Consider the following 12,319-nt stretch of genomic DNA (forward strand, 5'->3'; position numbering starts at 1 on the left):
GCAGAGTCCTCCGAGAGATCCCAGCTAGTTACCTCGGCGGCTATGTCCTCCGAGAGATCCAAGCTAGTTACCTCGGGGGCAGAGTCCTCCGAGAGATCCCAGCTAGTTACCTCGGGGGCTATGTCCTCCCAGAGATCCCAGCTAGTTACCTCGGGGGCAGAGTCCTCCGAGAAATCCCAGCTAGTTACCTCGGCGGCTATGTCCTCCGAGAGATCCAAGCTAGTTACCTCGGGGGCAGAGTCCTCCGAGAGATCCCAGCTAGTTACCTCGGGGGCTATGTCCTCCCAGAGATCCCAGCTAGTTACCTCGGGGGCAGAGTCCTCCGAGAGATCCCAGCTAGTTACCTCGGGGGCAGAGTCCTCCGAGAGATCCCATCTAGTTACCTCGGGGGCTAAGTCCTCCGAGAGATCCAAGCTAGTTACCTCGGGGGCTATGTCCTCCCAGAGATCCCAGCTAGTTACCTCGGGGGCAGAGTCCTCCGAGAGATCCAAGCTAGTTACCTCGGGGGCTATGTCCTCCCAGAGATCCCATCTAGTTACCTCGGGGGAAGAGTCCTCCGAGAGATCCCATCTAGTTACCTCGGGGGCAGAGTCCTCCGAGAGATCCAAGCTAGTTACCTCGGGGGCTATGTCCTCCCAGAGATCCCAGCTAGTTACCTCGGGGGCAGAGTCCTCCGAGAGATCCAAGCTAGTTACCTCGGGGGCTATGTCCTCCCAGAGATCCCAGCTAGTTACCTCGGGGGCAGAGTCCTCCGAGAGATCCAAGCTAGTTACCTCGGGGGCTATGTCCTCCCAGAGATCCCAGCTAGTTACCTCGGGGGCAGAGTCCTCCGAGAGATCCAAGCTAGTTACCTCGGGGGCTATGTCCTCCCAGAGATCCCAGCTAGTTACCTCGGGGGCAGAGTCCTCCGAGAGATCCAAGCTAGTTACCTCGGGGGCTATGTCCTCCCAGAGATCCCATCTAGTTACCTCGGGGGCAGAGTCCTCCGAGAGATCCAAGCTAGTTACCTCGGGGGCTATGTCCTCCCAGAGATCCCAGCTAGTTACCTCGGGGGCAGAGTCCTCTGAGAGATCCCAGCTAGTTACCTCGGGGGCAGAGTCCTCCGAGAGATCCCATCTAGTTACCTCGGGGGCAGAGTCCTCCGAGAGATCCAAGCTAGTTACCTCGGGGGCTATGTCCTCCCAGAGATCCCAGCTAGTTACCTCGGGGGCAGAGTCCTCCGAGAGATCCCAGCTAGTTACCTCGGGGGCAGAGTCCTCCGAGAGATCCCATCTAGTTACCTCGGAAGCAGAGTCCTCCGAGAGATCCCAGCTAGTTACCTCGGGGGCAGAGTCCTCCGAGAGATCCCATCTAGTTACCTCAGGGGCAGAGTCCTCCGAGAGATCCCATCTAGTTACCTCGGGGGCTATGTCCTCCCAGAGATCCCAGCTAGTTACCTCGGGGGCAGAGTCCTCCGAGAGATCCCATCTAGTTACCTCGGGGGCAGAGTCCTCCGAGAGATCCCAGCTAGTTACCTCGGGGGCAGAGTCCTCCGAGAGATCCCATTAGTTACCTCGGGGGCAGAGTCCTCCGAGAGATCCAAGCTAGTTACCTCGGGGGCAGAGTCCTCCGAGAGATCCCATCTAGTTACCTCGGGGGCAGAGTCCTCCGAGAGATCCCAGCTAGTTACCTCGGGGGCAGAGTCCTCCGAGAGATCCCAGCTAGTTACCTCGGGGGCAGAGTCCTCCGAGAGATCCCATCTAGTTACCTCGGCGGCTATGTCCTCCGAGAGATCCAAGCTAGTTACCTCGGGGGCAGAGTCTTCCGAGAGATCCCAGCTAGTTACCTCGGGGGCAGAGTCCTCCGAGAGATCCCAGCTAGTTACCTCGGGGGCAGAGTCCTCCGAGAGATCCCAGCTAGTTACCTCGGGGGCAAAGTCCTCCGAGAGATCCAAGCTAGTTACCTCGGGGGCAGAGTCCTCCGAGAGATCCCAGCAAGTTACCTCGGGGGCTATGTCCTCCCAGAGATCCCAGCTAGTTACCTCGGGGGCAGAGTCCTCCGAGAGAGCCCAGCTAGTTACCTCGGGGGCAGAGTCCTCCGAGAGATCCCATCTAGTTACCTCGGGGGCAGAGTCCTCCGAGAGATCCCAGCTAGTTACCTCGGGGGCAGAGTCCTCCGAGAGATCCCATCTAGTTACCTCGGGGGCAGAGTCCTCCGAGAGATCCAAGCTAGTTACCTCGGGGGCAGAGTCCTCCGAGAGATCCCATCAAGTTACTTCGGGGGCTATGTCCTCCCAGAGATCCCAGCTAGTTACCTCGGGGGCAGAGTCCTCCGAGAGATCCCAGCTAGTTACCTCGGGGGCAGAGTCCTCCGAGAGATCCAAGCTAGTTACCTCGGGGGCAGAGTCCTCCGAGAGATCCCATCTAGTTACCTCGGGGGCAGAGTCCTCCGAGAGATCCAAGCTAGTTACCTCGGGGGCAGAGTCCTCCGAGAGATCCCATCTAGTTACCTCGGGGGCAGAGTCCTCCGAGAGATCCCAGCTAGTTACCTCGGGGGCAGAGTCCTCCGAGAGATCCCAGCTAGTTACCTCGGGGGCAGAGTCCTCCGAGAGATCCAAGCTAGTTACCTCGGGGGCAGAGTCCTCCGAGAGATCCCATCTAGTTACCTCGGGGGCAGAGTCCTCCGAGAGATCCAAGCTAGTTACCTCGGGGGCAGAGTCCTCCGAGAGATCCCATCTAGTTACCTCGGGGGCAGAGACCTCCGAGAGATCCCAGCTAGTTACCTCGGGGGCAGAGTCCTCCGAGAGATCCCAGCAAGTTACCTCGGGGGCTATGTCCTCCCAGAGATCCCAGCTAGTTACCTCGGGGGCAGAGTCCTCCGAGAGATCCCAGCTAGTTACCTCGGGGGCAGAGTCCTCCGAGAGATCCCATCTAGTTACCTCGGGGGCAGAGTCCTCCGAGAGATCCCATCTAGTTACCTCGGGGGCAGAGTCCTCCGAGAGATCCAAGCTAGTTACCTCGGGGACAGAGTCCTCCGAGAGATCCCATCTAGTTACCTCGGGGGCAGAGTCCTCCGAGAGATCCCATCTAGTTACCTCGGGGGCAGAGTCCTCCGAGAGATCCAAGCTAGTTACCTCGGGGACAGAGTCCTCCGAGAGATCCCAGCAAGTTACCTCGGGGGCTATGTCCTCCCAGAGATCCCAGCTAGTTACCTCGGGGGCAGAGTCCTCCGAGAGATCCAAGCTAGTTACCTCGGGGGCAGAGTCCTCCGAGAGATCCCAGCAAGTTACCTCGGGGGCTATGTCCTCCCAGAGATCCCAGCTAGTTACCTCGGGGGCAGAGTCCTCCGAGAGATCCCAGCAAGTTACCTCGGGGGCAGAGTCCTCCGAGAGATCCCATCTAGTTACCTCGGGGGCAGAGTCCTCCGAGAGATTCAAGCTAGTTACCTCGGGGGCAGAGTCCTCCGAGCGATCCAAGCTAGTTACCTCGGGGGCAGAGTCCTCCGAGAGATCCCAGCAAGTTACCTCGGGGGCTATGTCCTCCCAGAGATCCCAGCTAGTTACCTCGGGGGCAGAGTCCTCCGAGAGATTCAAGCTAGTTACCTCGGGGGCAGAGTCCTCAGAGAGAGCCCAGCTAGTTACCTCGGGGGCAGAATCCTCCGAGAGATCCCAGCAAGTTACCTCGGGGGCAGAGTCCTCCGAGAGATCCCAGCTAGTTACCTCGGGGGCTATGTCCTCCCAGAGAGCCCAGCTAGTTACCTCAAAGGCAGAGTCCTCCGAGAGATTCCAGCTAGTTACCTCGGGGGCAGAGTCCTCCGAGAGATCCCAGCTAGTTACCTCGGGGGCTATGTCCTCCCAGAGATCCCAGCTAGTTACCTCGGGGGCAGATTCCTCCGAGAGATCCCAGCTAGTTACCTCGGGGGCTATGTCCTCCCAGAGATCCCAGCTAGTTACCTCGGGGGCAGAGTCCTCCGAGAGATCCCAGCAAGTTACCTCGGGGGCTATGTCCTCCCAGAGATCCCAGCTAGTTACCTCGGGGGCAGAGTCCTCCGAGAGATCCCAGCAAGTTACCTCGGGGGCTATGTCCTCCCAGAGATCCCAGCTAGTTACCTCGGGGGCAGAGTCCTCCGAGAGATCCCATCTAGTTACCTCGGGGGCAGAGTCCTCCGAGAGATTCAAGCTAGTTACCTCGGGGGCAGAGTCCTCCGAGAGATCCAAGCTAGTTACCTCGGGGGCAGAGTCCTCCGAGAGATCCCAGCTAGTTACCTCGGGGGCTATGTCCTCCCAGAGACCCCAGCTAGTTACCTCGGGGGCAGAGTCCTCCGAGAGATCCCAGCTAGTTACCTCGGGGGCAGAGTCCTCCGAGAGATCCCAGCTAGTTACCTCGGGGGCAGAGTCCTCCCAGAGAGCCCAGCTAGTTACCTCAAAGGCAGAGTCCTCCGAGAGATCCCAGCTAGTTACCTCGGGGGCAGAGTCCTCCGAGAGATCCCAGCTAGTTACCTCGGGGGCTATGTCCTCCGAGAGATCCCAGCTAGTTACCTCGGGGGCAGAGTCCTCCGAGAGATCCCAGCTAGTTACCTCGGGGGCAGAGTCCTCCGAGAGATCCCAGCTAGTTACCTCGGGGGCAGAGTCCTCCGAGAGATCCCAGCTAGTTACCTCAGGGGCTATGTCCTCCCAGAGATCACTGCTAGTTACCTCGGGGGCAGAGCCCTTGAGAGATCCCAGCTAGTTACCTCGGGGGCTATGTCCTCCCAGAGATCCCAGCTAGTTACCTCGGGGGCAGAGTCCTCCGAGAGATCCAAGCTAGTTACCTCGGGGGCAGAGTCCTTCGAGAGATCCAAGCTAGTTACCTCGGGGGCAGAGTCCTCCGAGAGATCCCAGCTAGTTACTTCGGGGGCTATATCCTCCGAGAGATCCCAGCTAGTTACCTCGGGGGCAGAGTCCTCCGAGAGATACCAGCTAGTTACCTCGGGGGCAGAGTTCTCCCAGAGATCCCAGCTAGTTACCTCGGGGGCAGAGTTTCGAGAGAGCCCAGCTAGTTACCTCGGAGGCAGAGTCCTCCGAGAGATCCCAGCTAGTTACCTCGGGGGCTATGTCCTCCCAGAGATCCCAGCTAGTTACCTCGGGGGCTATGTCTTCCGAGAGATCCCATCTAGTTACCTCGGGGGCTGAGTCCTCCGAGAGATCCAAGCTAGTTACCTCGGGGGCAGAGTCCTCCCAGAGATCCCAGCTAGTTACCTCGGGGGCTATGTCCTCCCAGAGATCCCAGCTAGTTACCTCGGGGGCTATGTCCTCCCAGAGATCCCAGCTAGTTACCTCGGGGGCAGAGTCCTCCGAGAGATCCCAGCTTGTTACCACGGGGGCTATGTCCTCCGAGAGATACCAGCTAGTTACCTCGGGGGCAGAGTCCTCCGAGAGATACCAGCTAGTTACCTCGGGGGCAGAGTTCTCCCAGAGATCCCAGCTAGTTACCTCGGGAGATATGTCCTCCGAGAGAGCCCAGTTAGTTACCTCGGGGGCAGAGTCCTCCCAGAGATCCCAGCTAGTTACCTCGGGGGCAGAGTCCTCCGAGAGATCCAAGCTAGTTACCTCGGGGGCTATGTCCTCCCAGAGTTCCCAGCTAGTTACCTCGGGGGCAGAGTCCTCCGAGAGAGCCCAGCTAGTTACCTCGGGGGCAGAGTCCTCCCAGAGATCCCAGCTAGTTACCTCGGGGGCAGAGTCCTCCGAGAGATCCCAGCTAGTTACCTCGGGGGCTATGTCCTCCCAGAGATCCCAGCTAGTTACCTCGGGGGCAGAGTCCTCCGAGAGATCCCAGCTAGTTACCTCGGGGGCTATGTCCTCCCAGAGATCCCAAGTAGTTACCTCGGGGGCAGAGTCCTCCGAGAGATCCCAGCTAGTTACCACGGGGGCTATGTCCTCCGAGAAATATCAGCTAGTTACCTCGGGGGCAGAGTCCTCCGAGAGATACCAGCTAGTTACCTCGGGGGCAGAGTTCTCCCAGAGAACCCAGCTAGTTACCTCGGGGGCAGAGTCCTCCGAGAGAGCCCAGCTAGTTACCTCGGGGGCAGAGTCCTCCGAGAGATCCCAGCTAGTTACCTCGGGGGCAGAGTCCTCCGAGAGATCCCAGCTAGTTACAACGGGGGCTATGTCCTCCCAGAGATCCCAGCTAGTTACCTCGGGGGCTATATCCTCCCAGAGATACCAACTAGTTACCTCGGGGGCAGAGTCCTCCGAGAGATCCCAGCTAGTTACCTCGCGGGCAGAGTCTTACGAGAGATCCCAGCTAGTTACCTCGGGGGCTTTGTCCTCCCAGAGATCCCAGCTAGTTACCTCGTGGGCTATGTTCTCCCAGAGATCCCAGCTAGTTACCTCGGGGGCTATATCCTCCCAGAGATACCAACTAGTTACCTCGGGGGCAGAGTCCTCCGAGAGATCCCAGCTAGTTACCTCGCGGGCAGAGTCCTACGAGAGATCCCAGCTAGTTACCTCGGGGGCTTTGTCCTCCCAGAGATCCCAGCTAGTTACCTCGGGGGCAGAGTCCTCCGAGAGATCCCAGCTAGTTACCTCGGGGGCAGAGTTCTCCCAGAGATCCCAGCTAGTTACCTCGGGGGCAGAGTCCTCCGAGAGATCCCATCTAGTTACCTCGGGGGCAGAGTCCTCCGAGAGATCCCAGCTAGTTACCTCGGGGGCAGAGTCCTCCGAGAGATCCCAGCTAGTTACCTCGGGGGCTATGTCCTCCCAGAGATCCCATCTAGTTACCTCGGAGGCAGAGTTCTCCCAGAGATCCCAGCTAGTTACCTCGGGGGCAGAGACCTCCGAGAGATCCCATCTAGTTACCTCGGGGGCAGAGTCCTCCAAGAGATCCCAGATAGTTACCTCGGGGGCTTTGTCCTCCCAGAGATCCCAGCTAGTTACCTCGGGGGCAGAGTCCTCCGAGAGATCCCAGCTAGTTACCTCGGGGGCAGAGTTCTCCCAGAGATCCCAGCTAGTTACCTCGGGGGCAGAGTCCTCCGAGAGATCCCATCTAGTTACCTCGGGGGCAGAGTCCTCCGAGAGATCCCAGCTAGTTACCTCGGGGGCAGAGTCCTCCGAGAGATCCCATCTAGTTACCTCGGGGGCAGAGTCCTCCAAGAGATCCCAGATAGTTACCTCGGGGGCTATGTCCTCCCAGAGATCCCATCTAGTTACCTCGGGGGCAGAGTCCTCCCAGAGATCCCAGCTAGTTACCTCGGGGGCAGAGTCCTCCAAGAGATCCCAGATAGTTACCTCGGGGGCAGAGTCCTCCGAGAGATCCCATCTAGTTACCTCGGGGGCAGAGTCCTCCAAGAGATCCCAGATAGTTACCTCGGGGGCTTTGTCCTCCCAGAGATCCCAGCTAGTTACCTCGGGGGCAGAGTCCTCCGAGAGATCCCATCTAGTTACCTCGGGGGCAGAGTCCTCCGAGAGATCCCAGCTAGTTACCTCGGGGGCAGAGTCCTCCAAGAGATCCCAGATAGTTACCTCGGGGGCAGAGTCCTCCGAGAGATCCCATCTAGTTACCTCGGGGGCAGAGTCCTCCAAGAGATCCCAGATAGTTACCTCGGGGGCTTTGTCCTCCCAGAGATCCCAGCTAGTTACCTCGGGGGCAGAGTCCTCCGAGAGATCCCATCTAGTTACCTGGGGGGCAGAGTCCTCCGAGAGATCCCAGCTAGTTACCTCGGGGGCAGAGTCCTCCGAGAGATCCCATCTAGTTACCTCGGGGGCAGAGTCCTCCAAGAGATCCCAGATAGTTACCTTTGGGGCTATGTCCTCCCAGAGATCCCATCTAGTTACCTCGGAGGCAGAGTTCTCCCAGAGATCCCAGCTAGTTACCTCGGGGGCAGAGTCCTCCGAGAGATCCCATCTAGTTACCTCGGGGGCAGAGTCCTCCAAGAGATCCCAGATAGTTACCTCGGGGGCTATGTCCTCCCAGAGATCCCAGCTAGTTACCTCGGGGGCAGAGTCCTCCGAGAGATCCCAGCTAGTTACCTCGCGGGCAGAGTCCTACGAGAGATCCCAGCTAGTTACCTCGGGGGCTATGTCCTCCCAGAGATCCAAGCTAGTTACCTCGGGGACAGAGTCCTCCGAGAGATCCCAGCTAGTTACCTCGGGGGCTATGTCCTCCCAGAGATCCCAGCTAGTTACCTCGGGGGCAGAGTCCTCCGAGAGATCCCAGCTAGTTACCTCGGGGGCAGAGTCCTCCGAGAGATCCAAGCTAGTTACCTCGGGGGCAGAGTCCTCCGAGAGATCCCAGCTAGTTACCTCGGGGGCAGAGTCCTCCGAGAGATCCAAGCTAGTTACCTCGGGGGCAGAGTCCTCCGAGAGATCCAAGCTAGTTACCTCGGGGGCAGAGTCCTCCGAGAGATCCAAGCTAGTTACCTCGGGGGCAGAGTCCTCCGAGAGATCCCAGCTAGTTACCTCGGGGGCAGAGTCCTCCGAGAGATCCAAGCTAGTTACCTCGGGGGCAGAGTCCTCCGAGAGATCCCAGCTAGTTACCTCGGGGGCAGAGTCCTCAGAGAGAGCCCAGCTAGTTACCTCGGGGGCAGAGTCCTCCGAGAGATCCAAGCTAGTTACCTCGGGGGCAGAGTCCTCCGAGAGATCCAAGCTAGTTACCTCGGGGGCAGAGTCCTCCGAGAGATCCAAGCTAGTTACCTCGGGGGCAGAGTCCTCCAAGAGATCCCAGATAGTTACCTCGGGGGCTATGACCTCCCAGAGATCCCAGCTAGTTACCTCGGGGGCAGAGTCCTCCGAGAGATCCCAGCTAGTTACCTCGGGGGCAGAGTCCTCCGAGAGATCCCAGCTAGTTACCTCGGGGACAGAGTCCTCCAAGAGATCCCAGATAGTTACCTCGGGGGCTATGTCCTCCCAGAGATCCCAGCTAGTTACCTCGGGGGCAGAGTCCTCCGAGAGATCCCAGCTAGTTACCTCGGGGGCTATGTCCTCCCAGAGATCCCAGCTAGTTACCTCGGGGGCAGAGTCCTCCGAGAGATCCAAGCTAGTTACCTCGGGGACAGAGTCCTCCAAGAGATCCCAGATAGTTACCTCGGGGGCTATGTCCTCCCAGAGATCCCAGCTAGTTACCTCGGGGGCAGAGTCCTCCGAGAGATCCCAGCTAGTTACCTCGGGGGCAGAGTCCTACGAGAGATCCCAGCTAGTTACCTCGGGGACAGAGTCCTCCGAGAGATCCCAGCTAGTTACCTCGGGGGCAGAGTCCTCCGAGAGATCCCAGCTAGTTACCTCGGGGGCTATGTCCTCCCAGAGATCCCAGCTAGTTACCTCGGGGGCAGAGTCCTCCGAGAGATCCAAGCTAGTTACCTCGGGGGCAGAGTCCTACGAGAGATCCCAGCTAGTTACCTCGGGGGCTTTGTCCTCCCAGAGATCCCAGCTAGTTACCTCGCGGGCAGAGTCCTACGAGAGATCCCAGCTAGTTACTTTGGGGGCTATGTCCTCCCAGAGATCCCAGCTAGTTACCTCGGGGGCTATGTCCTTCGAGAGAGCCCCGCTATGCAGACCTTCGCTTGAAAACTGTCGGCCCTCTTATATCCGAGAATGTATATGTATGAATGTTTCAATCCCGCCCTATCCCAATATTTCGTAATAGAAGCTCGGGCTAGCTGGGTGGACGGCGCTAGATCGCAGTGTTCCGGTGTTTCGGCACGGCGCGATCAGACATCGTCAGCGGTCGGTCGCGCCAGGCGCACAGCTGCGAACACCACTCCTGACCTGTGCTGTGTCAGCACAGCGCGCGCCTCCAATAGCGAGCTGTGCCACCGCGGCTGTGGCACACACCACGCCCGAACCCTGGAACATAAACACTGGAACAGTTGGCGCTGAAAAATACTAAACACTACGTATTGAAAATATATATTTCTTCTTAAATTTTATTTTTTATAACCTTTCAAACATAGGAATATTAATCGATTAATTTTTTATTTATTTTAAATAATATTTTCATTGTAACGTATAACATAAAGTCAGTCTTGTAGTGATAAGATAGTATTAATAATTAATTTGTGCATTGGATACTGTGTTCTTCTTATTGTGCATGTCTTATTAACAAATGTCTTATACCTAATCATTCCTGTCTGTTTACAGTATTTCTAAGGTGAAGATGTTATTGATAAAATGGTTTTATTTTTAGCTGTAACTGATTAACATAGCTGATGAGTTTGATATCTGTTTGCAGACTATCCTGAACTCCATGCACAAATACCAGCCTAGGTTTCACCTGGTCCGAGCAAACGACATCTTAAAACTACCTTACAGCACATTCAGGACTTATGTTTTCAAAGAGACTGAATTCATCGCAGTTACCGCCTACCAAAACGAAAAGGTAGTCTACAATATTGCACGTTTTTAAACCTTTTCGCATTACTTAAAATATTCAATTTACTTCAGCAGTGATGTTTATGTTTTATGTGTGGTACTGAAGAAAAACTTCAAAATAAGTGCATTATGTGATTGGCTTTTCAGAATCTGATAATCTTAATATATAACAACATTCAAATGAATAATGGCCAGTAAAACTGTTTTATAATTTATATTTATTTACAAATTTTTTTCAAAACTAGACAAAGCGTAAATGGATTGTTTTAGACAGTTTCAGGAAATTTATTTGTGTATATTTGAGAATATCCGCCATGCAAGATCTGATGACACAATCAGTGATTTCTTTTGCTTTTCAGATAACGCAATTAAAAATCGATAACAACCCATTCGCAAAAGGTTTCAGGGACACGGGTGCTGGCAAGCGAGAGAAAAAGTGAGTACCGTGAATTGGATTTCCCAAGAGATTGTAATTATAGTGCTAATTTTAATCAAGTGTTTAAAGAAATATGCCCATTGTTTTCATTGCATCAATAGTGGCTCCATTTTTCATCGAGTTCGAACAAGTTAAAGTTTCGAGTGATAAAAAAACTATTCTAAATTCAAACATCATTACTTAAAAATAATACATATTTTAATATTTTCCAAACATTCAACATTATAATATAGTTTCTAAAATGGCTTGTTTTAGATTTTTGTATTTATTTACAATCTCAAACAGTGAGAAATTTAAAGGGATATATTTCCAAACGCCAAAAATATGCGAGAGTGTTTTTGATGAAGATCGCAATATGCAATAAACAACCACAACAGGCTGACAGATGTGCAACTAATGGAAAAATCAAGATGTACGGGGAAGCAAAGAGTATAAGTGAATATTCTAATTTTTTTTTGACAACACACTTGAGAAACTCTAACTTGAGACTCAGTTTATTGCTTTGATCTAAACGATTTATTTCTTCTCTTTCTCAAACTCACTGAGCAAAGTAATTGCCCGCAATACAAACAAAGCTAAAACGTTTTACAAGGGAAACTATTTTATAACTTTTGTACGAAATGAAGATAAAAGTGCGACTCAGCAAATGGACCACTTTCTACGTGAATGCAACGAAGAATCAAAAATAACAACTATTAAAAATCAAATACATTGATCATTGACTTACAAGTAAAGATAGGGTTCCAACTATTTTATAGAGTGAATGTTGATTTGGTTTGTAAAAATGTGTAAAATAACTGTGTTAAAATTATTTATATGAACTTATAACAATTGTGCGTATTACCTAATGAATCCTCTGAAGACTGAACACATGATTTTGGCTGCAGAAACCATCAAACTTGGATTTATGTGTCGATATATTGAAAAAACCATTAAATATGCAACAATCAAATAATATTTTATCACTAAGTGTTCAGCTAATTGCAGTATTAAATAAAAAAATTGATTTTAAGAAAAAAATTAATTTAATTAAACAAGGCAAATGTAAATTTATTTTTAATATGACTGGAGATTCAATAAAAATATTCAGAAGTGAATTAATTTAAATATGTTAGTTTGATACACATAGTGCCTAAAAATTAAAACCCTACAAAAATATTTTTAATGCATTTTAAAATTTTACAATTGAGTTCATACCTGTACAGATTTTCACGAGCTGAACAAATCATCATTTAAAACACAAAAATAAATATGTGATAATGACAGCATGAACACATCGGACAACTATCTCTGGGTTTCTCAGAAGCTGAGTGGTCTTCAATGTACAGCTCGAAACGTGAGGATTTCATCGACATTCGATGCGGAGATGAAAGTGTTAGTCGGTGTGACATAATATATATTGTCGATATATAAATTGTGCGAATGAATGAAATATTTATTTTCACATATGGTCGCACATTAGAAGACAAAAATCCAACATTTCTTGACACGTCCGAAATAATAACAATAACAGTGGAATAAGAAGAGTAAGTTATTCCTTACCAAGAAGAAATTTTTGCAAG

The 12,319-nt window shown here is 53.0% G+C and overlaps 1 protein-coding gene across 1 annotated transcript in view; it reads left to right on the top strand.

Annotated features, from left to right (window-relative positions):
• Positions 1 to 12,319, top strand: part of LOC134529001 (optomotor-blind protein-like) — a 385,878-nt gene that overhangs the window by 302,039 nt on the left and 71,520 nt on the right. The window contains exons 4-5 of the mRNA XM_063362669.1: positions 10,182 to 10,328; positions 10,681 to 10,757. Of these exons, the coding sequence (XP_063218739.1) occupies positions 10,182 to 10,328; positions 10,681 to 10,757 (224 nt within the window). The remainder of the gene's footprint in view (positions 1 to 10,181; positions 10,329 to 10,680; positions 10,758 to 12,319) is intronic.

The sequence above is a fragment of the Bacillus rossius genome, chromosome 2 (genome assembly GCF_032445375.1).
Source record: "Bacillus rossius redtenbacheri isolate Brsri chromosome 2, Brsri_v3, whole genome shotgun sequence".
Classification (NCBI taxonomy): domain Eukaryota; kingdom Metazoa; phylum Arthropoda; class Insecta; order Phasmatodea; family Bacillidae; genus Bacillus; species Bacillus rossius.